At 33.4% G+C, this 25,727-nt stretch overlaps 3 protein-coding genes across 4 annotated transcripts; 1 reads left to right on the plus strand and 2 right to left on the minus strand.

Moving 5' to 3' along the window:
* Positions 1-4,960: 4,960 nt before the first annotated feature.
* On the minus strand, positions 4,961-9,045 carry LOC145036804 (uncharacterized). Its single transcript, XM_078985326.1, has 13 exons — positions 8,697-9,045; positions 8,440-8,505; positions 8,199-8,264; positions 7,977-8,052; positions 7,675-7,752; positions 7,453-7,550; positions 6,484-6,557; positions 6,151-6,229; positions 5,798-5,955; positions 5,670-5,712; positions 5,514-5,579; positions 5,363-5,440; positions 4,961-5,243 (listed from the first exon to the last, which is right to left on the minus strand). Exons 1-13 carry the CDS (start codon positions 8,793-8,795, stop codon positions 5,160-5,162), a joined length of 1,065 nt encoding a protein of 354 aa, XP_078841452.1. The 5' UTR covers positions 8,796-9,045; the 3' UTR covers positions 4,961-5,159.
* Positions 9,046-12,808: 3,763 nt separating this feature from the next.
* Positions 12,809-13,252, plus strand: LOC145001972 (uncharacterized). Its single transcript, XM_078961296.1, has 2 exons — positions 12,809-13,001; positions 13,056-13,252. The coding sequence occupies exons 1-2, from the start codon at positions 12,809-12,811 to the stop codon at positions 13,250-13,252; spliced, it is 390 nt and encodes a 129-aa protein (XP_078817422.1).
* Positions 13,253-17,887: 4,635 nt separating this feature from the next.
* On the minus strand, positions 17,888-22,093 carry LOC145036876 (tubby-like F-box protein 8). Of its 2 annotated transcripts, none has more exons than XM_078985503.1 (5): positions 21,942-22,093; positions 20,331-20,667; positions 19,695-19,782; positions 19,304-19,436; positions 17,888-19,036 (listed from the first exon to the last, which is right to left on the minus strand). In XM_078985503.1, the coding sequence occupies exons 2-5, from the start codon at positions 20,655-20,657 to the stop codon at positions 18,286-18,288; spliced, it is 1,299 nt and encodes a 432-aa protein (XP_078841629.1). In that variant the 5' UTR covers positions 20,658-20,667; positions 21,942-22,093; the 3' UTR covers positions 17,888-18,285. The 2 variants fall into 2 exon arrangements, with proteins under 2 accessions (XP_078841629.1, XP_078841560.1); XM_078985434.1 differs by having other exon boundaries at positions 21,777-22,093.
* Between the last annotated feature and the right edge of the window lie 3,634 nt (positions 22,094-25,727).

Consider the following 25,727-nt stretch of genomic DNA (forward strand, 5'->3'; position numbering starts at 1 on the left):
ATGTAGATGTTGGATCTACAAGCTCCTTCCTGTTCCAAGCTTCTCAACCTTCAAACTTATGGAACATGTGTTACAACTTCACTTCCAGATCACCTTGGTCAAGCTCAAGTAAGTGATTCCCAAAACAACTCAAGACAATAATTAATATCAACATGTATGGGTATTCTGGGTATTCATTTATTCTTCTAAAAGATAACAAGAGTAACAGTATTCTCAAAACATCATAGTAAAATAAAAAACAGCCAATGCGAAATGAATCTCCATGGAATGCAGTGAGATTAAGTTGGGACCTTTACTTTGGAACAAGAAGGCCAAAATTCAACGGTCAAACTCATCATCAGCTGACTTCCACATCGTGGATAGTCCACAACCACGTCACTACGGACGAACTCAGTCCCGATCCAAAAGTCCAGTTACAAACAACTCAATCACGAATAATATGATTCTATGCTATGGCAGATATGCCACCACATTGTGGCCAACTCAATACAGAACAGTCACGAAAACTAGATCGACCACGTTGTTGCATCTAAATGGCCACATCGTGAACTCTTGTTGAAAACAGCTTATTTTCATAAGGTCTTAATTTGTTAAGCCCTTAGCTTAAACTTTCCATAAGGCTTCCTAATGCCCAATACATTCTAAAGATCAACGCATTTTTTTCATGATGTTAGACAACTTTTAGTTCTCCGGCGAGGTTTGACGGTAAGAACAAATCCAGATCTTGAGAGGAAAAAAACAAACAATTTTCAGATATCTGAGATGAAGAATACAAAACCAAATGTGCTACTTGAAGAACACAAAACCAATCGCGTCAGAACTCCTTCAATCTTGTCAAATCTCACAGATCTAGACGTCATAGGTAGCAAAAGTCATAGATTTGCATCAGAGCTCAAATATATGGACATATGTGGTGATGAAAACTTAGATATGGACTAGAGCTTGCAGATCTGAACGATGATACAAAAGATCTAGTGGTTTTGGGCGATGAGCGGTAGCGATTAGAGGTGGATGTCCAGATATAGTTGTGGAATAGTTATGTTGTGTCGAAGGTTTGTGGATACGGAATTGTAAAGTCATCGGAGATTCAAGATTTAAGTGAAAGAAGTTCCATATCTGATGCACTCGAGATTTATCATATTTGAGTGAAAATCTAGAAGTTTTGGCTGTTAGCCACAAAATATCTGAAGAAAAGGTAATGATTTGGTGTTTTCAGAAGAAGGTGTTTGGTAGGAGGACAAAACAATGGTGGAGAAGATATGTCATGGAAGAAGGACAAGACGATGACAAGGCTACAGTGGTGGAGGTAAGTTCGTCGGCAGTGGCAATGGCTAACAGTTGTGGTGTTAGATGATACAAAAATAACATGATTCATTAAAAAAATATCGGAAAAAGTATTGATGATTCATCTTTTTGTTGAATCAAGTCACTTTTTGGACAACTTTAGTAAGTCATTGAAAAAATGTATCATCAATGTGTTTTTTTTGGAATTTTTTTGCAAATCATATTATTTTTGTATTATCAAAAGATTCATTTTGTTGATTCGCCAAAAATAATACAAATGTGAACTTCTTACCCTTCCTACCAAATATGTCGTTCTTACTATATATATATATATATGTGTGTGTGTGTGTGTGTGTGTGTGCGTGTGTCGAAGCAAGTTAATGGTAAACCATAGTTGAGGGAGTAAATTAATGAACCTTTTATCTACACATAATTTTGGCTCTAAAACCCAAACACTTATGTGTGTGTGTCTATATATATATATATATATATATATATATATATATATATATATATATATATATATATATATATATATATATTCCACACCTAATTGGCTCTAAAACCCAAACCCTTTGGAGTCCAGGGCGCTAACTTGATCCATTTAATCCCCATAATTCTCAAAATAAGAAGCTTCTCGAAAACAAATGTTACATTATTCTAATTGCAAGTTGTCATAAGACCCACTAATGTGACATGGAATTAGCTCATCGGTCTTACTTTTAGATCTAGAATAGGTGTCATTAGCGAATTCCTGACTTGATTCCTAGCTGACATCAGAGAATTAGACCTGGCAATGGAGCAGGTTTTGACCCTGATCTGATCCAAACCCGTAAGAATTATATGGGTTTGGAACATAGTTTTTGATCGTTTACCCGTTAATGACCCGCAACCTCTAACCCTATTATTAAAAGGGTCGGGTATGGATCATCATCGATCTGCTCCGTTTAGAATCCGTCCCGTATAAATTTTAGAATTATATGTTTATATTTTATGCTGTCTAAAGTTTAGTTTTAAATCCAATCGAAAGTCCAAATGGAAAGGCCAAAGACCAAACTGTTTTTACATAGGACTCGAAGAGTTTACTTCTAGAATTATAGGCTTCTACCAAGAATCATGATGTCATTTAATTTATATTTCATTAGGCAATCACTAATTACATTTATAAATCAATAAAATCATTTATTAACCAGAAGAAATTTTGCAATTGTTATTCTCTATCACTGCATTTGACAGTCAAAAATCAATCAGAAGATAGTGATTTTAATTCCAATCAAAAGTCTTCGATTACGTAATGCATTTTCTAAACCAACATCTGTTTTATTTAAGAAATGTTATTTTAAGAATTTAGTAAAATGTGTTTGATTATTCAAAAAACCTACGGTTGTGGGTAGGTTTGGATATATGCTGACTTAGTGGATAAGGGTATGTGTTTGATTATTCAAAATCATTTGGGTTACGGAGTGGGTTTAGATCGGATTTTAAAATTTGTTAAACGAGTTTGGATCAAGGTCAATTCGCTCTAAACCTACCTCATTTTCAGGTCTACAGAGAACACAACCGTTAGAACCATCTCAGGAATGTCCCCTAGGAGCAGGTTCTGACATTAATGTTAGATTGATGTGTGTGTAGAGATGGTTTCTCCTAGATGGAGAACCATCTTAGTGGGAAGAGTGTGTGTGTGTGTGTATAGTGGAGGCTCGTATTTGAGAATGAGAGATCGTCCTTATGGAGGAGGATGTGCTCCGTTTATAAATCTAGGTCAATGTATAGTTATGTTAGGCTTAGGCTAGCCCAGTTCAGGCCCAACTAGTCCTAAAGCGTACACAACCCAGCCTCTTAAGCACACATAACCTACCATTGACTTGCTAGGCCTAAACTGGGTTGGCCCAAGACTTAACCATATCCTCATACATATTGATTTAACTTGATCGTCAGAGTCTACTCCCTAATTACAACCTTGAGACGGTCTAATGGTTTTGTTCTCTAATGGCAGCTAGGAATCAAGTCATGAACTCACTATGAGATCTACTTTAGATCTAAAATCCATATTTGACACCAAGACCCGATGAATCAGTTCCATGTCATATCAATGTGTCTTATGACTACTTGCACTTAGCATAAAGAACTCAATATTACCATAACGGGTAAAGAACTTTGGTTTTTGTTCATATTTAGATAACCATGTTTTTTCGTACACAACTGAGCACTAAACTTGTTTGACATGTTCATAATATGATAATACCACCGTTAATTACCAATCATATTATCCTAATTAAACATGTCAAACAAGTTTAATGATCAAACATGTACGAAAAAAAATATGGTTACCTTAATGTGGATAAAAACCAAAGTATGTTACCCTTATAGATCATTAACCTTTTTTTTTTGTAATTCTCTTTGATATGTCATACCCATTGCACATGTGATATTTGATAACAAAATTACATGTAGATGAAAAAAAGTTTGGTTCTGCATGGATCTTCCTTTTATATATATATATATATATATATATATATATATATATATATATATATATATATATATATATATATATATATATATATATATATATATATATATGTTTTAAATAGTACAATGACAATATGACATGTGAGCTACTCCCTCCAAAGTCTCATCCCATGTTTTCTGATCATGTCACTCTAAGAATATATCACTAAAATACAAAAAAACATATAAAACAAATATCTATAATGGATTAAAATACATGTTTTAAATATTGTTAAAACGACTATTAATTGAATTTTAAACAATGACTTAAGAAAATATTAAAAGTACAAAGATAAATCAAAATGATTCTGACACGACAAATATAAAAATAGATAGACGTAATGTTTTATTCTTTGACTACTCTTCCCAAAAAATAATAAATACAAAAAATACTTACAATGATTTTAAATACAACATAATATATATATTTAAATAATTTAAAATGTCATGTCATTTAAAAATAAATGCAATATTGGTACAGGACATAGAAGCCATGATAATGATGTATGAACTTTTATATATTAGTTCACAAATGTGTAAATCATAACAATGACGTGAGAACTACTTTCCAAACCCAAAATTATTTTCAATTTTTTATTCTTAAATGGCTAATATTTGTAAAACTATTGTATCAATGGAATTATTTCAGTTAGAGTTTGACTTATAAAATGATCACTACGTTACATTATCAACACGAGTAATAAATCGACTATTTTGCATTGCTTTAATCAAAACTACTATGAGAATAAAGTGTTTGTAACTAAAATAAACATATACCGAGAGCATGTTTCACAATGAATTTCTTGCAAGTTTCGAGAGCTTTTATCAGCTTTTATGAAATTACACAGCTTTTTTTGTCGAACAATAAACACATAAAATATAGAGCTTCAAGTTTCAAATTAACAAGCAAACATATGCTTAGGTGGATGCTATCAGTGATTGTGTCACCATGTGACAAAGCTTACGCAACTATATAAAGGCAATCCAAAAAAGTCTTTATTGTATGTGTTGACAATTCTTGTTTACCCAGCCCCCAAAAGGATAAATTTTGAAGACTAAATCAAGGGTGTGTCTTTGGAAACAAGTAAATTACATTCTAGAAATTCTCTTTATTACATTTAAATTACCTTCCACCATTTATAGCATACACAATTTGACCACGTAATTTGGAAAATCAAAGATTTCTTGAAATTCTTTCTAGAAATCTATTAGACATTGAAGTTATCAATAGATGTTGCTTAGGCCTATTTTTCTTTGTCTTGTTTAGTTCTCTCGATATACAGTGCCACATGAAAAAAAAAAAAATTAAAAATCTTTAGAAAATGACTAAATAGGTTTAAGGAAAAAAAAATTGGGACAAAATTTTATAATTCTTTCCCCTCAACTACATCAGCTATAAAAACGCTGCCAGAATCACACCATCCTCCCAAAACATCCTTGCTCCGACACTGCAGTATAGTTTACCAGATTAAGTTATGTTCCATCAAGTAAAAAATAAACAGTAACGTTTTTTTTTTTAATTTATTTAGTGGGTCCCTATAAAGAGAATGTGAGAAAATAATATTACCTTACTAAACCCAAGCCAATTGGAATCTCCTCTAAACGAAAATGCTTTCTTGTTTTCCTTCCACTCTCCACAAAATACCTTCAAAATTGCTCATATTAGTTTAAAAGGATATAAAACCTATAAATTTATTTTTTAAAGTTGAAGTAATCACCTCATAATCAACTCCTTGTATGTAGACATAATTCGGGTCAATCGAAGAGAAAGAAATCCCAGTGATCTGAAAACAAAAAAATAATAATAATAATAAATTATTAATGTTTAAGAAATAAAGTTGTTAATAAGCTTTTGATGAAAATTGAAAAGGGACCTCGTATTTTGAGCAGTTGACCCATCTTGCTACAGCTGCCCATCTACAGTAGTAAAATTAAGATGCTATGAAATATAAATAAAAATGAAAAATGAAAGTACGTTGCTATTTCTTGCATTTAACCAGACCTGCGAGGATCATAGACGGTCATGGTACGATCGGATCCACCAACTGCAATGTTACCGGTCGAGGAGTTGCAAACCGCGTATAAAATATCTCCAACAGAACCACAAATCCGTTGTACACAACCACCCTTTTCATTTACTCTCAGGTCCCATATTGACAGCTGGCATTACATAACAAATATTGATTATGAATTAAGGTTAAATGCAATAAATAGCAATTTAGTTTCATTCATTTTGCTATAATATACAAATAAATTATAACTACATTGCTACTTCTTGCATTAATTAGCAATATAAATTATCATTAAAACTCCGGACCACACACAAAAAAAAAAAAAAAAAAAAAAGTAGCTTACCTGGCAGCCTTCTGTAACAGCCAATACTGAAGTTTCATTTCCGGTTTGTAAAAAGTCAACAGCAGTAGGGTACCACAATCTGCAATAAAGGGTGCAATGGGGCCAGTTAATTTACTTTCTTATTTACATTTTGTGGGCCCGAGAGTTTCTTTTTCAATCTACCACTGGAATAAAGGTTGGTTGGTATTTTAACTAAAGTAAATATTTTTTTTTTATGTAGCATGCATCAAAGTGCAACAAAAGAGAAAAAGGGTATTAAAGAAAAGGAAGAATAAGTGAAATATAAATTATTATTTAAAAACTGAGGAACCCAAATAAATAAAAAATACTTACGTACGAAAAGTGCGAAGGTGAAGATCTTGGTCAAATACATCAATACTTTTGCCAAAGCTATGTGCCACTGCAGTCTGAAACATTAACCTATGTTCATCAGCGATGCATCATGCATGGATATGCATGTTTTTATTTTCTTCATCAAGTATTTTTAGGAAATTCTAAATATTGCAAACTACATGATAAATTTACTGATACAAGAAGTTGAGTTATGTAATAGGAATCATTGACCATGTTATGTAAGACAATCATGAGGATTCAGAAAAACCTAAGGTCAAGGTCTACACATGAATTTGCAATGTAATAAATAATTCAAGTGTCTTTTAATTTTATATAGCATTATAAATTTATAAAATACTTAAATAAAAAAACGTTTGACATAAATAATGATATATATATATCAAATGAGTCAAAGGGTAAAACTTAAAATATTCACTGAATGTTAATGCCAAAATGTTTCCCTATTACACACAGCTTGTCAGGTTTTCAACTCACTGACTTCAATATATCAAATGAGTCAAAATGTAAGACTTAGAATATTCAATGTAGAAAATCACCACTTCAAACATGCTGCTTGCATGATGACTGTGATGACTATTGACTTTGACTTTCAAATATAACATTATTCATTTACGAGTGGAAAGTAAAGAGTCTTTATAATGGCAACTATTGCGTAGGAATCAACTGAACAGAATGCTTTGATTGTCATACTACAAGTGGAAATTAGAAAGATTTCATTAAGTCATATGAGTTGGCATACAATGAATTCCCAAGTCAATATGTGTCTTCATTCTTATTGGTCAGCAACCTTGAAGACTAGCTAGCCTATAAGTGGTCTAAGATTTTCTGTGTTTGACTTTTAGTCAAATGATAAATAGGGCAATGAGAGAAGCATTTAACTGAGTAAAAGATTGGACTATGTTAAATTCCATGAAAGATCAAAATAATTTTGACTAATTAGACATGTACCGTTGACCATTGACTTGGACTAAAGCAAAGCCCTGCCCACCCACCTTCTCCAACTCCAAAATCCTGAGGTGATACTGAAAACGTAAGCCTTTCCACATCTGGAAATGTAGAAAAAAAAAAAAAAAAGTTAAGAAAATTAGATAAATTTAGTGACATGAATGTTAAGAAAGTTAAACAATTCAATAGCAAAAATATAAAAAAGAACAAAAAAAAAAACAGTACCTTTACCATCAGTGCCCAATCTGGAAACTATGAGATGTCCATATGAGTCAACACTTCCCAATATTAAGCAGTCAGAGCCTATAGATGTTGGATCACATAATATGATAAATATTACACACAGTGAAATTAAACATTAACATTTAGGCACCACATTACAAATAAATCAGACTAAATTACATTATTGTCCCTTGGTATTTCAAAAATTATGGATTGTGTCTCAATAATGAAATCAAACATTAGCTTGCAAAATGAGTAAAAAATGATCAATAATTCACATAAATTAACAATTACATGACACATACTCTCAGTTTCATTCAATACAATCGTCTGAATTTCTGACCGATGAGGGCAACGATTCACTACAGCAGACTCCACAACCTTCCAAAATTAAGATTTCATACAACACATCAATACACTACAGATTAATCAAACATTCAAAGTTAAACCAATTTAAAGGTGGGGCTAATGCAAAATGGATCACAACTGGACTACTTGAATAACAACAAGACCCTGCCAAAGCTTACCTGAGTTTGTTCAGGTATAAGGAGGCTATCCTTTCCTTCATCAACTAAAGAATCTCCCAAAGAGACCTATGAAAAAAAAAAAAAAAACAAACTTGCATGTGAGAAAATAGCAAATATGGCGTCCATTTCAATCAATGGGCAAGAATCTGTATATGTTGCCTAATACAAGCCCTAATATGTATAAACCAAATGCCAACTTCAAGTAAGTAAATAAGGAAAACAAACTGGAGGAAGAGAAAACCAGAATTCTATAGACATGGCAGCCGGAAGCAACATAAATCCAGCAAGAAGCTCCGTCATCACTAACCTGAGCATGATAAATTTAAATTAGCAAACTAAAAACGGCTTATAATGCAGGTGTTAGAGCTTTAGCTACTATATCAGACCAAGAAGATATGAAATTGCCTACTAAGTCTCATTTGATTAGAAAAAAGATGTAAGAACTAGAAATATATATATATATATATTAGAACAGTGGAATTGAGACATATAAATTACATGAAGGGAAAGGCGATTGGATTGAAGATTGGCAGGAGATGGGTACTCTATCAGTTTCGATGGAACCACTGCTTTCTTTAGACTTCGAGCCTCCAACATCTCTACTTTAATCTTAAAATCTTCTGGTTTTCGCCGGCGGCGAAGTAACAGGAAGAAGGCTTTTGCACAGAATTCTTCCCTCTTTTTCACGGTTTAATTTGGGATGTTCATTGCCCACCAGAAGCTTTCCGTATTTCTACACTGGCCACCAAAGCTTTCCATCTTCCCAATTTGGCCACCAATCATCTTATTAGCCAGGGATCAGCTTGGTTCCAAACCCTGAACACGGTTGGAAGACAAAATTGAAAGAATGTCAATTTGGGCCAAAATTGAAAGAATGTCAATTTGAAAGAATGTCCCTATGGTTAGGTCGAAATTGTCAATTTGAGCCAAACAGGTTTGAACGAGCATTTATGGTCCAAAAGTTTTCATTTTCTTACTACTTTGATCAATTTTACTTTAATTTTTCTTTTTTACCTTTTCAGTTTTTTTTTTTATTTATTCAAATACTTTTATTAAAAGAAAAAGAAAAATGAAAATACATTTCTCTCTCTCTCTCTCTCTCTCTCTCTCTCTCTCTCTCTCTCTCTCTCTCTCTCTCTCTCTCCCCTAAAGTCTTCTTCCACCTCTGTGTTCTATCGTTCTTTTTGTTTTCCTTAAACCCAAAAATTGAAACCTCAATTTCTTCTATAATCGACCCCCTAACCACATTGTTAGTATCTCCCGTCCTTTCCTTAACCATCCAACCCCACTGATGGTGGGAAGCACGAGTTTTTCGGATTAACAACGAGGGAGCGATTTCTGAGGTAGAGGTGACCCAATCTTATGCTTCCATGGAAAATCGAATGTCTTAGGTATTCCATTTCGATCTTGTCGTCAGCTTCAGTGGTATTCATTTTTGATTAAACGATGAAGTGGGTGGAGGAAGATGGAACATCGATGGGCTGATGAACTCCAAATTCAACATCGCAACTTTTCTCCCCCTTCTTATTATCCCGATCTGATCAAGATTAGGTCAACTCCAAAAGAAAGACTCCCCGTTCTCTCCCTTCTCTTTCCTTATTTCTATTTAGTCGGACACCAAACTCGAGATCCATCTGTAAATTTTTTCTCTTCGGAAAATCATATCCAAAACCTGTTGCTTAATGTTCATACTTTGGAGGCATCTAGTTATTTTCAAGGTAGTATTTAGGAGCTACACCCCCAACAGCTACCTTTACCTCCTATGCTGTGAGGGACGATAATGAGGAAGAAAATCTAGTGGTGGCTGTGGAAACTACGGTGGAAGCTGGAGTGGTAGGATGGTGAGAATGGTGATGATGTAAGCTGAAACGATGATGAACATGAAATAGGGTCGGAGATGGAGAGATGGGGTCTCAATGATTTTTTTTCTTTCTAAACTCACCAAAACCAAAATCTATGTAATCTAATGTTGCGGTTATGCGTTGTTTATTTGTGGAGATTTGTTTTGATTCTTGTGTGGATTTACAAATCTTGAAAATCCAAATTAGTTTGCTCCTGATTATAAATATGGGTTCTTGAGAGAGAGAGAGAGAGAGAGAGAGGGGGGGGGGGAGGGAGGGAGAAAGAGAGAGATGTATTTTTATTTTTCTTTTTCTTTTAATAAAAATATTTGAATAAAAAACTGAAAAGGTAAAAAGAAAGGGCAAAATGATCATTATTAAATTTATTAAAGTAAAATGGATCAAAGTGGTAAGAAAATGAAAACCTTTGGACCATGAATGCTAGTCCAAACCTGTTTGATCCAAAGTGGCAATTTTGACCTAACCATAAGGACCATTCTTGCAATTTTGTCCGGTTGGAACCAAAACAGAAAAAGCCAAAGCAAGAACCATGGGCCAAAATATCTAATAATAAATTAAAATTTGATTATTTAATAAATAAATTATAAAAATACTAGAAATTATCTCTAGTCATCCGAACAACGATAAGAAACACAACGAGTTTTGTTTCCACCACTTGAGGATGTCAAACTTTTGATTGTAAGGAACTTTAAGCTCATCCAAATACATTTTTCACTCGATATCCATTAAAACCGAATGATTCCTTCAACGTTAAGGAAATCACATAAAAACTCGTTATCAACATCACAAGCTACTACTTTATGTTTTTTCTTTTTGAAACGGTCCATGATTTTCGAATTTTTCTTTGTATGTTATAAATAAAAGCTCTATTTAGCCACTACTTTATGTTTTTTCTTTTTGAAATGGTCCATGATTTTCGAATTTTTCTTTGTATGTTATAAATAAAAGCTTTATTTTCTTTTCAACCTCTTGGACGTTGGATGTCGTCTTCAATTGTATTGTTGAATTTAACATCGAGTTTTCTTCCGTTACTTTGTACAAGATCATCTTCTTAGACATGTGCCACAAATGATGATTTAAATTGTTGATCCAACAACACATGAAGTACATGTAATCGTTAAGTTTGTCAAATGGACTACAATACTTGTCATATTTCGATTGCATTTCTAGACGTATGCGACAAAAGTCCAGTTTTGTTGACCAATCTCTTATATAGTTATATTTTAGTTGACATCTAAAACTTTCCGTAAAAACACATAGACTAACGGTTTTGACGATGATGATACAATATATGTTTTTGTCTTGGATTTCAAGAAAATCCACCATCTCTTTTATGACATCAAAATTTGAATGCGTTGGAACTCTATGTGGATCACGTGTATATAAAATACCTACCAAAAAAACATCATATTCGACAAACGCTTCTCTTTGCTATAAGACGGTTTTCAACAACTCGTAAATGGAATTACATCTCGTACGACAATCACTGCACAAAACATCTTCAATTCTAATCCATATTCTTTCATACATTTTTTAAGCTTTGTAATTCTTTTGGTAGATAATTTATGTATCTTTAACGGCTTTGTGCCCACATTTCATATGATAGTTGTGCCTTTTTAATCCACCTCCGACAATAAGGTTCAAGATATGAGCAAAGCATTTTATGTGGAAATATTGTCAACCATCATACTAGTTAGGTGATTTGCGTTACAAGGATAAATGTAACTTTTGGTAGATACATAGAACGAACAACATGTTCGGAAATCGTCACAAAGAACAAATTCGAAACAAATTGTAGTTCGAAACGTTCTAAGATTTTTGAAGTACCTTTTGTCAATTAAAATAGTTTCGAACTAAAACATGTTTAAACTCAACTAGATCAAATTTTACCAAGTTTCAAACTTGGTTGTTATTTATGAAATTGTAAAAAAAATCCAGTCATTTTTTTATATTATATTTAAGAAAAATGGTTGTTTTTATTATTAGGGATAAAAAATGATATTGATTGGTTATTGTTAGACTTCGCAAAAACATTTGTATCGTGCAAAGTTTGTATATTGGTGAAAGTTAAACAGGTTTGAAAAGTTTTACCCTAATCTTATCCGTTTAATTTTTGTGTTGTATAGTTTCAACATGTCTAGTTAAATTTAAACATGCTGAAAGCACTTACCTAAATGTGTTTATTTATGTGGAGGGGTTATGGATTCAAGGTTTAGATCTTGAAAACATGATATGTGTTCAAGTACTTATCTTCATATTCATATTGTTTAGATATATGTGTTTATCTCACTTATCTTCAAATTCATATTGTTTAGATATATGTTTCTCTTTTTCAAATTAGTCGTTATCTTTAGCTTATTATATAAACAGTTGTAATTGTTTTTTTTTATGAATGAAAATAGCGTAACTCTTCCATAATTCTTTTCTATCAAATCTCACATGGTATCAAAGCAGGTCTGAAACCCTAGTTGAAATTACCTAATCCATGACAGGCTCTGCTGATGCGTATTCAACAAACACCCATTGATATCACGTGTCCCTTCTTCCTCACTCCCGTTGATCATCCAGAACAAAATTTCATTGGAGAAAACTTACTCCATGATGGAAATTACAGTGATTGGCAAAACGAGATGACAAATTCATTCTTTTCCAAAAACAAAATGGGTTTCATTGATGGAACAATGTTGATGCCAAAGAAGATTATGATGAGCTGATGAATAGGAGGAGATGCAACGTAATAGTTCGAGGATGGTTGGTGAGTTCAATGGAGAAAGAGATCAAGGCAGTGTCAAGTATACAACCACTACACGTGACATTTGGGTGGATCTTGAAGAATGTTTTGGAAAAGAAAATGCCCCAAGAGCATATGAACTGAGAAGAACCGTCACCACCATACAACAAGGAGATATGTCAATATTTGTATACTACACAAAGCTTAGGAGTGTATGGGATGAAATACAATAAATAAGTCTTACACACTCTTGTGTTTGTAAAGACTACAAGTGTGACGTTGACAAGGAGTTCATGAAGATTCGAGAAAAAGAAAGGTTGTGTGAATTTCTAATGGGACTAAACGATGAATATAGCGTTGTCAAGACACAAATCTTGAGTTCTACTCTTTTACCGGCTCTTGGCATTGTCTACCATCTAGTCAGCCAAGATGGACAACAAAGAACTGTTGGGATGAATTGACATTCCGATGGCGATGCAGCAACCTTCCAAACTTCTAGAAAAGTAGGCCCTAGACACCAAAGAAAATAGATCTCGCAAAACTCAACCAAGAAAAAGAATGAAGATCTTTGATGCACGAATTGCTAGAATCTAGTCACACCATGGATGGTTGCTTTGAAATTATTGGCTATTCAGAGTGGTGGAACCCAAAATAGGCCAAACCTCAAGGCAACAAGCAAAAAACACCATCAAAGGTTGCCACTGCAATAGCCGATAGCAGTGCTGCACTGGGGATAACAAAAGATGAATATGAAGTCCTTCTCAAACTGTTGCGCGCTAATCAAGTCATAGAAAACAACAAAAGGGCTTCTCCCACCGACAACACGACAGATAAAATCACTAAAGCTAATCATTCTTGGATTATAGATTATGGGGCTAGTGATCATGTTACACATCGGGAAAATTGGTTAGAAATGTTAAAACCAAAAGTGATTATACGCTAGTGACTATCCCCAATGGTGAGACATCGGATGTTAAAAGGGTTGGTGATATACATCTGTCTAAAGGTTTTAGTCTCAAGGATGTTTTAAGTGTGTCAGATTTTAACTACAACTTATTGTCGGTTAGTAATATTACATGGTGTATACTACCTTGAACCATTCAATCAAAATGATGTGATCATGGCAGTATGGACTAAAACTGAAATATAGCATAAGAGATTAGGACATGCTTATGATGGAGTCCTTAAGAATATCCAACATTTAAAAAATATAAACACTAGTAGTCATTTTTGTGATTCATGTATTCGTGCAAAACAAAGTAGATTACCTTTTTCCCATAAGCTTTGCTAAAACTTCTAGTTGGTTTGACTTAATTCATGTTGATATTTGAGGTCGTTATAGACATGCTTCTATTGATGGTGCACATTATTTCTTATCTATCAATGATGATTATAGTCATGGTGTTTGGGTATATCTTATAAAAACTTAATATTAAGCAGCATATTTTTTAGTTATGTTTTACAATATGATGGAAACCCAATTTGGAAAACAGGTAAATTGATAATGGATCTGAGTTTAGATCTCAACTCATATTGGACTTTTATACGAAGCATGGAATCTTGCTTGAAATATTTTGCTCATACACGCCACAACAGAACGGAGTTGTTGAGAGAAAACATCGACATTTTCTTGAAATGGCTAGAGCTCTCCGGTTCCAAGCTTCTCTTCCAATCGAGTTTTGGGGCGAGTGTGTTTCCACGACAACATATATAATAAACAAACTACAGACACCGGTTTTAAATAACAAAACTCATGAAATATTGTTAGGAAAAGAACTCACTTACAATCAATTTCGAGTTTTTGGATGCTTAGCTTACGCTCATGACAATGTTGGTAAGGCAAATAAGCTCCAAGAAAGAAGGAGAGCATGTGTATTTCTTGGATATCCTAATGGAAAAAGGGGTACAAGTTATGATTTGAAGAATCATAGAATGTATAAATAGCGTTATGTAAACTTTGTTGAAAACATTTTCCCTTTTGGAGAAAATTACAATAATAATGCAAATACTAACGATAAACTTTTGTTGATGCCATGACCGGTGCAAAAGTTTTTGTTGAAAATTTTGTTCCACATCTTCAAACTAGCAAAGAACCAAGGGAGAATAACATTGAGACCAACAACAATCGCTCTCAATCAGAAGTAACATCGGATGATGGGGGTGAAACTGGAGAAACTCCACCAAGAAACGAACCACCAGCTGATCGTCACCATAACGAGGGTTTACGTCAAAGTACTCTCCATAGAACCATGTCAAAATAGTTTGATGGTTTTGTTACTGATCTACCTCCTTCCCTCGATCTTATAGTGAAGACACATGTGGTTTCTAGAAAGACTTTGAGGCCTTTTCCCATCTTGCAATATGTGAGCTATAAGATGTTAATTTTCTCCAAATCACACCATGCTTTTCTGACTACCATCTTAATGAACAACAAACCAAAGTATTTTTCACGGGAAACGAATGATCCTAGATGGAGAGAAGCAGTGAAGAAGGAAATTGAGGCCTTGGAAGAAAACAACACTTGGGTCTTAACAAATCTTCCAAAAGGAAGAATGTTATCGATTCAAAGTGGGTTTATAAGATTAAATATAAACCCAATAGAGAGATAGAAAGATTTAAAGTTTGTCTTGTGGCCAAAGGATATACCCAGATCGAAGGCATTGATTTTCATTTTGCTCATGTGGCAAAACTTGTTACCGTAGGATGTGTCTTAGCCATTGCAACGAAGAAACAGTGGGAAGTTCACTAACTTGATGTTAACAACGCATTTTTACATGGTGAATTAAAAGAAAAAGTCTACATGAAAGTGCCACAAGGATTTTCGAAAAAGGAAGAAGATCGTGTTTGTAAGTTACAAAAGTCCATTTATGGTTTAAAACAAGCCTTAAGGAATTGGTATCAAATTTTACCAAGGCCCTTATTAGCGATAGTTTCCAACAATGTTGATCATTCTATGTTCGTTTTCAAAAATGGAATGTTACATGTCATTGCCCTCGTCTATATCGATGATGTCCTTATGGGAAATGATGCTCATAAGATTGATCAAGTGAATATTAACTTGCAAAATTAGTTTAACATAAAAGATTTGGGCCTACTCAAGTATTTCTTGGGAATTGAGGTTGCTAGGTCTTCAAAGGCTTTTGTGATCAGCCAAAAAAAATACACTTTAGACATTCTTTAAGATTGTCATATTCAAGATTGTCGGCCTAGTGACTTCCCTATGGATCAAAATCTTCGACTTATGAAAGAAGATGATACACCAGAAGTTGACGAATCAAAATATAGAAGATTGGCTGGTTGTTTACTCTATCTCACGGTTATCAGGCTTGATATTGCTTTCAGTGTTAACCAACTGAGTTGGTATATAAGCAAGCCTAGACAGTTCCACATGGATGCAACTTTTAGAGTTCTTCGATATATGAAGACCACTGCAGGATAAGGGTTATTTCTATTGTCAGAGGGAGACCTGACTCTTATTGTCTATTGTGATGCAATTTGGCTTAGTTATCATTCAACTAGAAGATCATATAGGGGTTATTTCATTATTATTGGAGGTTCTCATGTTTCATGGAGAACAAAGAAGCAGAGTGTAGTAGCTAGGTCGGCAGCTGAAGCTGAGTATAAAGCTATGGCGAACACTGTTTGTGAGATTCTATGGCTGCGTTGGCTTTCGTGTGATCTTGGTGTAAAGCATGGTGGTGCCACCACTTTGATGTGTGATAATGATGTTGCTCGACATATTGCAACTAACCCGGTCTATCATGGACGTACTAAGCATGTTGAAATGGACTGCTACTTTGTTCTAGAACGAGTTACAAGTGGTGAGATCAAGGTCGTTGCGATAAAGACGGAAAAACAACCAAAAACAATTTCATTACTTACGTGGCAAGTTGGGTGTTTGCAATCTGCACGGTCCAACTTAAGAATGAGTATTGGAGCACTTATCTTCAAATTCATATTGTTTAGATATGTGTTTATCTCACTTATCTTCAGATTCATATCGTTTAGATATGTGTTTATCTCATTTTCAAATTAGTCATTATCATTAGCTTATTATATACACAATTGTAATTGTTTTTTTTTTTCTGATGAATGAAAATAGCATAACTCTTCCATAATTCTTTTCTATCAAATTTCACAATATATCATGTTAGATTGAAACATTAAACAAGTTAAAAGAGTTTGTGTGTTATCTTCGTCCAAGATATTGGTAAACTACTAAACTTCATGGCAGTGTAGAGTTGAGTTAAAACCTGGTGTTGAGAGATTGTTGGTTTTGAAGAAAACCCACAGAAAACCCGGATGGTGGGAGTTGGGTCTTTGCCGGCCATTGAAAAGGACAGAAATGTCTGTAGTGATAGTATTGCAATCCACCCACTCAAGATAAGTACTTCAAAAGAAAGTGAAAGGTGCGTACCCCACCCAACTCACTCTCTCTCTCTCTCTCTCTCTCTCTCTCTCTCTCTCTCTCTCTCTCTCTCTCTCTCTTTATTTTATTTTATTTTATATATATATATATATATATATATATATATATATATATATATATATATATATATATTGAACTTTTCCATGATGAAGCTTTATTGGTTGGGCATGGGGAAGAGCCACCGAAGAGGCACACAGATATACTCCTGTATCTATATCTATATGATGCCTCCATGAAAGACATGCAGCTTCAAGATGTTAATCTGAAGATGCAAAACCCACACAAAAACCATACACATGCACTTCCATTAACACAAGGTTTCATACAAAGTGCTCACATCTCTCAATCTGTCATCAACATCACTTTAACGTAAGTAATTCTATCATCTCCCCTTTTCCATTCCACCATCATTTCTGGTTTTTTGTTATCAACGTTTTTTTTTGTAATGGTTTATCTTAACTTTTTACGAAAGCAATGTATTGTTTGCAGAAACAAGCCAAGTACGATTGTTGGAAAACTTATTCATTGTTCTATCGTTGCAGACTTTTATACAGTTCAGGATCTCGTGTTAAAATCCATCCAAAATGGTTGTACAATATGTTTTTTTTTTTCAGATCATTCTTTATTGGTATAAATGAGTTATGTACTTGAACAACTGTATCATATCATATTTTTAATATAGTATATATTTAACGATCAAAATACAATTACAAATCAAGGTACCAAGCTGTTCTTATCATTTGAGCAATTTTTTGATTACATACAAGATATAGTAACGTACTCGGTACTTACATTTATTTCTGTATTATACCACTTTACTTTCAAGTCTTCCATTTATTTCTGCACTAAGTCATTGTACTTTGAAAAAGTTAAAAAACTACCCAATTATGATATTATACTCTCAATTTATAGGAGCATAACTTGTTTCGGATTTGGATGAAACTGTTATAATTCAAAAGATTTTTCAAAGTACAATATTGTAGTAGGAAGAAATGAAAATAGGGTGTTATAATAAGCAAATCAATGAAAACACTTTGCATTAACCCTCAATAACAAGTTATTCCATTATTCACAAGCCAATTTAGTATCAAAGCTGCTCAAGCATATGGCGAAAGCTTGAAAGGCAGATAAAGGATACCGATAATCCATAGTAAATATGTCCTTTCCAACTTTACCAAATTGCAAAATCACCTTATCATGCGATGATTGTGACTGAGCTTGGGCAGTTTGTGGCGGTGTTGCCTCATCCACCACCACCGGAGGAGCGGCGGTGGTAGTGGTGGCAGCGATGAGCTGGAAGTTCTTCACGGAAGCAACCGTTACTCTCCCTTTAAAATTTAGACACCAACATTGCAACTGTTCATGCCACCTTGGCTGTTTGTTCTTTAGAATCAAAGGCATGTTCTTCATTTGTTCTCCATTTTGTACCTCATTTGTGCCCATGAAGTCGGAAAATCGGGAGCTACTGAATTCGCTTAAACTATCGATTGATTTGGAAAACGAGATGCTTCTGAATGAGTCTTTGAAGGAATGTGCCGCCAGGTTAGGGTGGTGGTCGAGGGTGGTGCCGCCAGGTTCCATGGCGGACATGGGGATTGAGTGCATTATGCAGTTCATCCTACGTGGACCCCGTGTCCCCAATACGTTTAGCTCGTATACAATTTGAGCTATGTTGAAGCTTCCGGAAGGAACCTTTGGTGAAACCCTTCTAGAAAAACGGCGGCTTGATCCTAAACGACCCGGTGGGACCACGTTGGCGGTGTTGTGTGGCGGTTGGGAGTCATAAACTATGAACTTTGTACCAAGAAAGTTTGATCTGAAAATTAAGAAAATTTTATAAGAAAAAAGGAATCATATCCAAAATTAAGACATTGTTTATTCACTTAATGGACTTAATGGGGAACTTAATTAATATATTAGAGAAAGTACAGAAAATGAGGAATCCTCCATTAAGTCCCCATGTTTTTACAAATTTAACCTCATTTACTTTTTCATTCCATTTCCCAAAGTGTGTCGTTATTTTCTTTTATATTTTTTAAAGAGCATTTAATGGGAGAAAAAAAAAAACAGGAGTGTAGTGTACCTCACTTTTCCAATGTATCCACGGTTTGACCTCGATATGTTATCAGCATTCAGTGAAATGATGTACTCTGTACATGTACTTTTCCTACTTCGTTTTGCTGAAAAAAGAAATTTCCCATTCTCTACCACCAATGCTGCAAATGTAACAAATTTTTATGTAATCATTATAAAAAGTCAATATTCATTGTGCACAACGCGATTATCTCAACTTTGTTGTTATTGAAGGATATTTTTAACATTTAATCATAGAAAACGCATATATCAAAAGTTTTTTTGGACTGAGGTTTCAAATCCATATTGTAAGTCAACATGCTTCAAGAAAACTGAAAATAACATAATTATATACAAAAATATTAAGAAATGTGTAATTATAATAAAGAGTGAAGACTTACCACTGCTGAGGCAAAGATAAAGATAATACGTCGAATTAGATTTATCTCTCTTGATGAAGCATTGAATCGTGGTATCCCGAGGCCCCGGCTGTAATATAGTTTAATTGTGTTACAAAACATCAGAAATAATTCAAACATGTGCAAAAAAAGTCACAGAAAAATATTTAATACTTGCTACACAGGACTAGACAAGACAGAACAAATTGTACTGCCTTTGGTGTCCATTGGAGTGGGACCATAACTAAAATTAATGGAACAAAAATTGCAATTTGTTGTCCCACCTAAAAAGGTGGTACAAGATGTGATAGTGACCACTCTAGATCTTTTGTCAGTACAAAAGACGTGAATGCCCTCCTCAGCCTCATCATCAAAGACAGTCATAGAGAGACCACTCCATCTCTCTTGAGGGGATTCATGTCTTTTGTACAAACGAGAGATCGAGAGTGAGGTGGGACAAAAAATTGCAATATTTGTCCCACTGACGTCTGACGCTAGTCGTAAAGTCCAATGAAGGTCAAATACAGTACAACCTATTCTGTTCTGTCACAAAGTCCAACACCGAGTCCAACGAATGTCAAATGCAGTACAACCTGTTATGTTCTGTCCTGTATAACAAACGAGGTTTTGTGAATCTACCTGCTTTAGAGAGATTGGAAATGTAAGTTTCCCTGAGGACTCCGGGGAGCTAACAATTTCTTTACACATTTCCCTCCACGACCTACAAACCGCCGCACAGGCAACCACATGCTTGCGAGCAGGCCACACACTCTCGCTTGCTTCCAACCGCTTAATCACATCACGAAGTAATTCGGGTGGTAAACCATCCCAACGGCTATTGATCACAATACCTGAGTGGTTATCCAATTCATGAACAAAACTTTGTGATTTACTTCTTTCAAAACCACGTCTTGATAAGCTCCCAATTCCATCTCTTATATCGCGAACTATGCTACGAAATGACATCTAATTCAATCTGAAATTTTTAAATTTGTGTTGATTATACTTCGTATTCATAATATGAATATATGATAACGGGTGATGATCATGAACAATAAAAGCATACAACTTTATCTTGATAGCTTAGTAACCAAGGAAAAAAGATTTAAAGTGGTGTAAAGATAAAAAGTGAGTAAGATGGGAAGGAAAAAAGCAAAGATAGAAAGAAGATTCCCACAATAAAGAAGCCTATTGTCTTTAATTTTTCATCTATTCAACTTTCCCATCTTCTAATCTCATTGCAGAATCATAATCCACAGTTGGAGTTTATAATTACGTATATCATTTGTATCAAATGCAACAAATAGCAACATACTTTCATTTCTTTACATGGCAACATAACTTTGAAATATATAATATACCCAAATACAAAGCAATTTTCACTTATATAATTGGATAAATTGTTTAAAGTACCATGTCTTAATAAGCAAGCAATTAAAAGTATGATGATATAACTGGGTAGCTTTTTCAATGTGCAATGCATTGATAAGAAGAAAAAAAAAAAAAAAAAAAAAAAGTAAAAGTAAGATGTTGTAATAGGAAGAAATGACAGTTGGCTGCTGAAAATTACCATCCAGTTACAACCAAAGTACAGTTAAAGAAAAAGGGCCTGTGAAAAGTCGGCAGGTGTAGTAAATTCTAAAGAAGATTTAAAAAAGATACAACTTATAGCCCTAAAGCTTTCAATTTTCAGATTATTTATGAATTTCCATGGTCTGATTTGACTCTTTTTCTCAAAATTAAGAGCAAAATTACAGATATAAACTCTACCCACAAGATAAAAATGTTTAATTTCTTTATGGAAAACGGACATAGCAGCACAAACCTTGAGATTTTAATTTCTTTATGGAAAAACTGGTACGTTCCAAATGTAAAATCGACATACATTTGAAAGAGTTCAAACCCATAATAATAATTTTCAAGATACAATATGAAAGTGGAACTCTTTTCTTGGAATGAAGAATGTACATTCTTTATATACAGCAACAATGCGACATTCTTTTATAAACATACGAGAGAAGAATAAGAAATAAACACCATGAAATGATAAAAATTTTATCAAACATGAAATGGAAAGATACTCACTTGTTCTATCTGAAAATTTAGGGAAGTCTTGAAGAGGAATTTAGAAGAAATTTAGGGAGAAAATTGACGAAGCCCTTATGCTCAATGAAGTTTTTGATGAAGAATGGCAAGAAATTTTGGTGATGAAATTGAAATTAAGGAAGATGAAAGAAAGGCATAGCAAACCTTAAATATTTGTTAGGTAATTTTGAGTGTGATGATGAACAAAGATAGATCCTTGGCTTTATCACGCGGTTTCTCGGTCTAAAACCTCTTATGATTCTCTCTCGCTCTCTCTCTCTCTAAAGTCTAAAGAGTTTGCCGATTGCTGACCTTATTAAATTCACTTCACGGGCATAACCCACTTGTCAAGGGGTTCTTGGATATTCTTTTTCTTCGGACTCAATTACGTAAATAACCTTGGACTATGTCAGAGATATACTTGTAGTAACGTATTTATTATTTTTATTATTATTATTATTATTTACCGTTTTCATGCATGCTTTGATTAATTTTTGTTTAAATTTTTCCCACCGTTTACACATAAAAATCTAACTGTTGAAAATACTGATGTGAAATTGATTTTATTTGATTATGCCATCCTCCAAATGTGTAATCACAATAAAATCATTTAGGCTGTGTTGTGTATGTTATATGTATCTTTTTCTAAACTTGACTAAACTAAAATTGGAACCTATGGTTAGTGAAAAAAAATTAAAATGATTATTTTGTCTTTTTAACTTTTTTCCGAATTTTTTATATTTATTTTAATAACCTTTTAATATTAAAAGAAAAGAAAAAAGAATATGACCCACCACATCTCTCACCAACCGGTTCATCTAGGACAGAGCTTGAACAATTAATTTAGAGGCCGAAAGTATTATGGATTATCAAGGAAATTGTGAGTTATTTTTTAAAATACTGGTGCATAATTTTGACATTTGAGTAGAATTATATATCTTTATACTTATAAAGTTAGAATTTTTTCTTAAATCTCATGCATTTGAAACTCCCTTTTTTAACTTCCTCAAACCACATTCATTCGAAACCCTATTTTTTAACTAATGCAACTCAAAAGTTTTCTTAATTATGATTGAACACTCAAAAGTTTTATAACTTATATTATGTTTAATCTTTTTGTGTTTTGTGTTATATAAAATCTTACATGTTAGAAAGATTTGAAGATATTGTGATTCAAACGTTTTCATATAGTTGAAGTATTCACGATCCAAATATGATGATTTGAAGAAATTGGTTATGTCGATCCATATATGATGATTTGAAGAAATGAGTTATGTCGCATTGATAGTAATTGTAATAAGTTTTTTTCTTTCAACCAAAACAAATGAAGCTTTTCTATTCTTTCTTTATATTTAGTTTCTCATTTAATATTTATATGTGACTTGTGTGTATTACTCAATCTTCAATGTGACTTTTCAAACATCAATGTTTTGCTTATAATATCTTTCTGATTCTTCTTTTTCAAGAAAAATATTTTGATTGCAGGTTAGTGAAGAATTGTCATCAAGTTTCAATGGCTGAATTGTGTTAAATGAGGAAAGAAGATTGATAAAATAGATATAGGTTTTTTTGTTTGAGCAAAGTTGACGAATGTTAGTTTTTCTTTTGATTTAAATGTATGTTTATGTAACATCTTTGTTTATATATTCAACCACCCAATGCTCTTATTTATTTAATTGTAGTTTTTTTTATTTTGGTTATGTTTATTTTTATTATTTTTTTATTGGGTTATCGTACACAACGTATTTAAAAGACAACATCAATTTGAACATTTGATATGTATTATGATAAATTTATCATGATATGTTCTTCATATGAAAGTAATTTATCCATATTAAATGTATATATATATATATATATATATATATATATATATATATATATATATATATTATGTGATTTGTTTAACATGTATATACACCTATGTATGTTATAAATTTATAATTAAATATTTTTATGTTTAATAATTGAAGGGATTAAAATGATGCATCGAAACCAATTATTTAGATGAATAATAATAATAATAATAATAATAATAAATATACATTTCCAAGTACCACATTCATTTGAAACCCACACTACAACTTAAAAGTTTTCTAATTTATGTATATTTATTACTTACAACTCAAGAGTTTTTGACTTATGATTATTAATTAGTAATCATTAATAACCTTTTGTTTATTTTTTTTATAAGGTTGTAAACTTTTGCTCATTTAAAACATTAATGTATTTGAAGAGAGTTGCGATTTAAATATGAAGAGTTAATATAAATGTTATAATAGGTGTTTTAGTGTTTTTATGTTATTAAAAGTTATAGTGTTTATTTTTCATATTTTTTATTATTCGTTGTATATATATCTTTTTTAATACAAATGTTATAATAGTTGTTTTTCTATTTTTATGTTACTAAAAGTTGTTGTTCATATTTTTGTTTATATGTTTTGTTATCCGTTATATTATCATTCATTTGATATATATTTTACACAATTTTAAACGGTTTATAAAATTATCAAATAATTGTATATATCACAATGACTTAAAAATTAAAGTATAATGTTTAATAAAACTAATATGTTAACTATATGTTTGCTTTACAACTAACATTTTGTTTCAAAGTATAAATATTAAATAATAATTTGGTAAAGTTATTATTTTGAACTATATAATTCTATTCTCGCGAAACGCGCGGGGATTCGCCTAGTATCATACATACTTATAAAGCTAACATTTTTTCTTGAATCTCATGCATTTGAAACCCCCATTTTTTAACTTCATCAAACCACATTCATTTGAAAAAACCGTATGTCAATCGGAGTTGAAACGAATGAGATATGCATCTTTTAAAAATTTCACAATAAATCGGTTCCGACCCTAAAAGTGGTTCCGGTTCCGGTTTTTAGACTCGGTTTACCCAGACCCGATGGACTCAAACCCGGATTACTCGGACCCGATGGTCCGATTCCGGTTTCGGTCCGGTTTTCTGGTTCTAAATCTCATCCCTACCACCCACACTCCGCTAACCTGGAGATACGAGCCCCGTCAACCCTCCACTGAATACGAGATACGGGCCACACCCACACTCGACTAACTACTAAATACGGGCCCCTCCTACACTTGGCTACTAAGCATACATAAAAATATCACACAGACATCAAGTATAATCAAATCTATCAATCAATCATATATCCACACTCAACTAATGCTATGAAATGCAGGCCTTGCCCAGACTCGCCTATCTATGAGATACGGGCCTTACCCACACTCAGATACTAATCAAAACATATACGGGCCGACCTTGGTGCCTTCGACCCGTTCAAACCAGGAGGAAAACTCACCTCACAAAGCTGGCTACTGAACCTCTTAGTGAGGAATCTCTATCGGTTGCTCCCCGACTATCATTAACAATAACACTTAGTCAAAATCCAATAATCCTTCTTAGGATAAAATGACCATTTTACCCCATGATCTAGATTGGACCATAGCCTATTCCCAATTTCATCTAATCTTCCCAAGCCCACTAATGGCCAAATTTTCTAAATTGGGCTCAACTTCTCAAATGGGCCTTCCCTTAAGCCCAAACATGTCTTTGGTCCAATATCTGACTTCTGATGGCCCTTTAAGGCCCAATAACTGCTAAGTCCAAAGATTGGCCCAAACAACGCAAAGCCCAAATCCTGAGAGTACTTTGGGCATACTCCTCTATACGTTAAGCGTACTTCTACATGGCTTGTATGCTGAGCGTACTGGCTTGTACACCCATCGTACTACCCTGTTAAGCCATCAACTTCAAAAATGCTTATTATATTAAGACTTTTAGCCTATATTACAGATCTGTGTCCCTAAGCATGTCTTAACTCATAAAGTCGACTACTTGGTGCTTGCAACCCACCAAATGAACCCAAACTTGGAATATAGCAACTAACTTCCACGGGAATGGGTGGATCTCATGCA

The sequence above is a fragment of the Lactuca saligna genome, chromosome 1 (assembly GCF_052625555.1).
Source record: "Lactuca saligna cultivar CGN05327 chromosome 1, ASM5262555v1, whole genome shotgun sequence".
Lineage (NCBI taxonomy): Eukaryota > Viridiplantae > Streptophyta > Magnoliopsida > Asterales > Asteraceae > Lactuca > Lactuca saligna.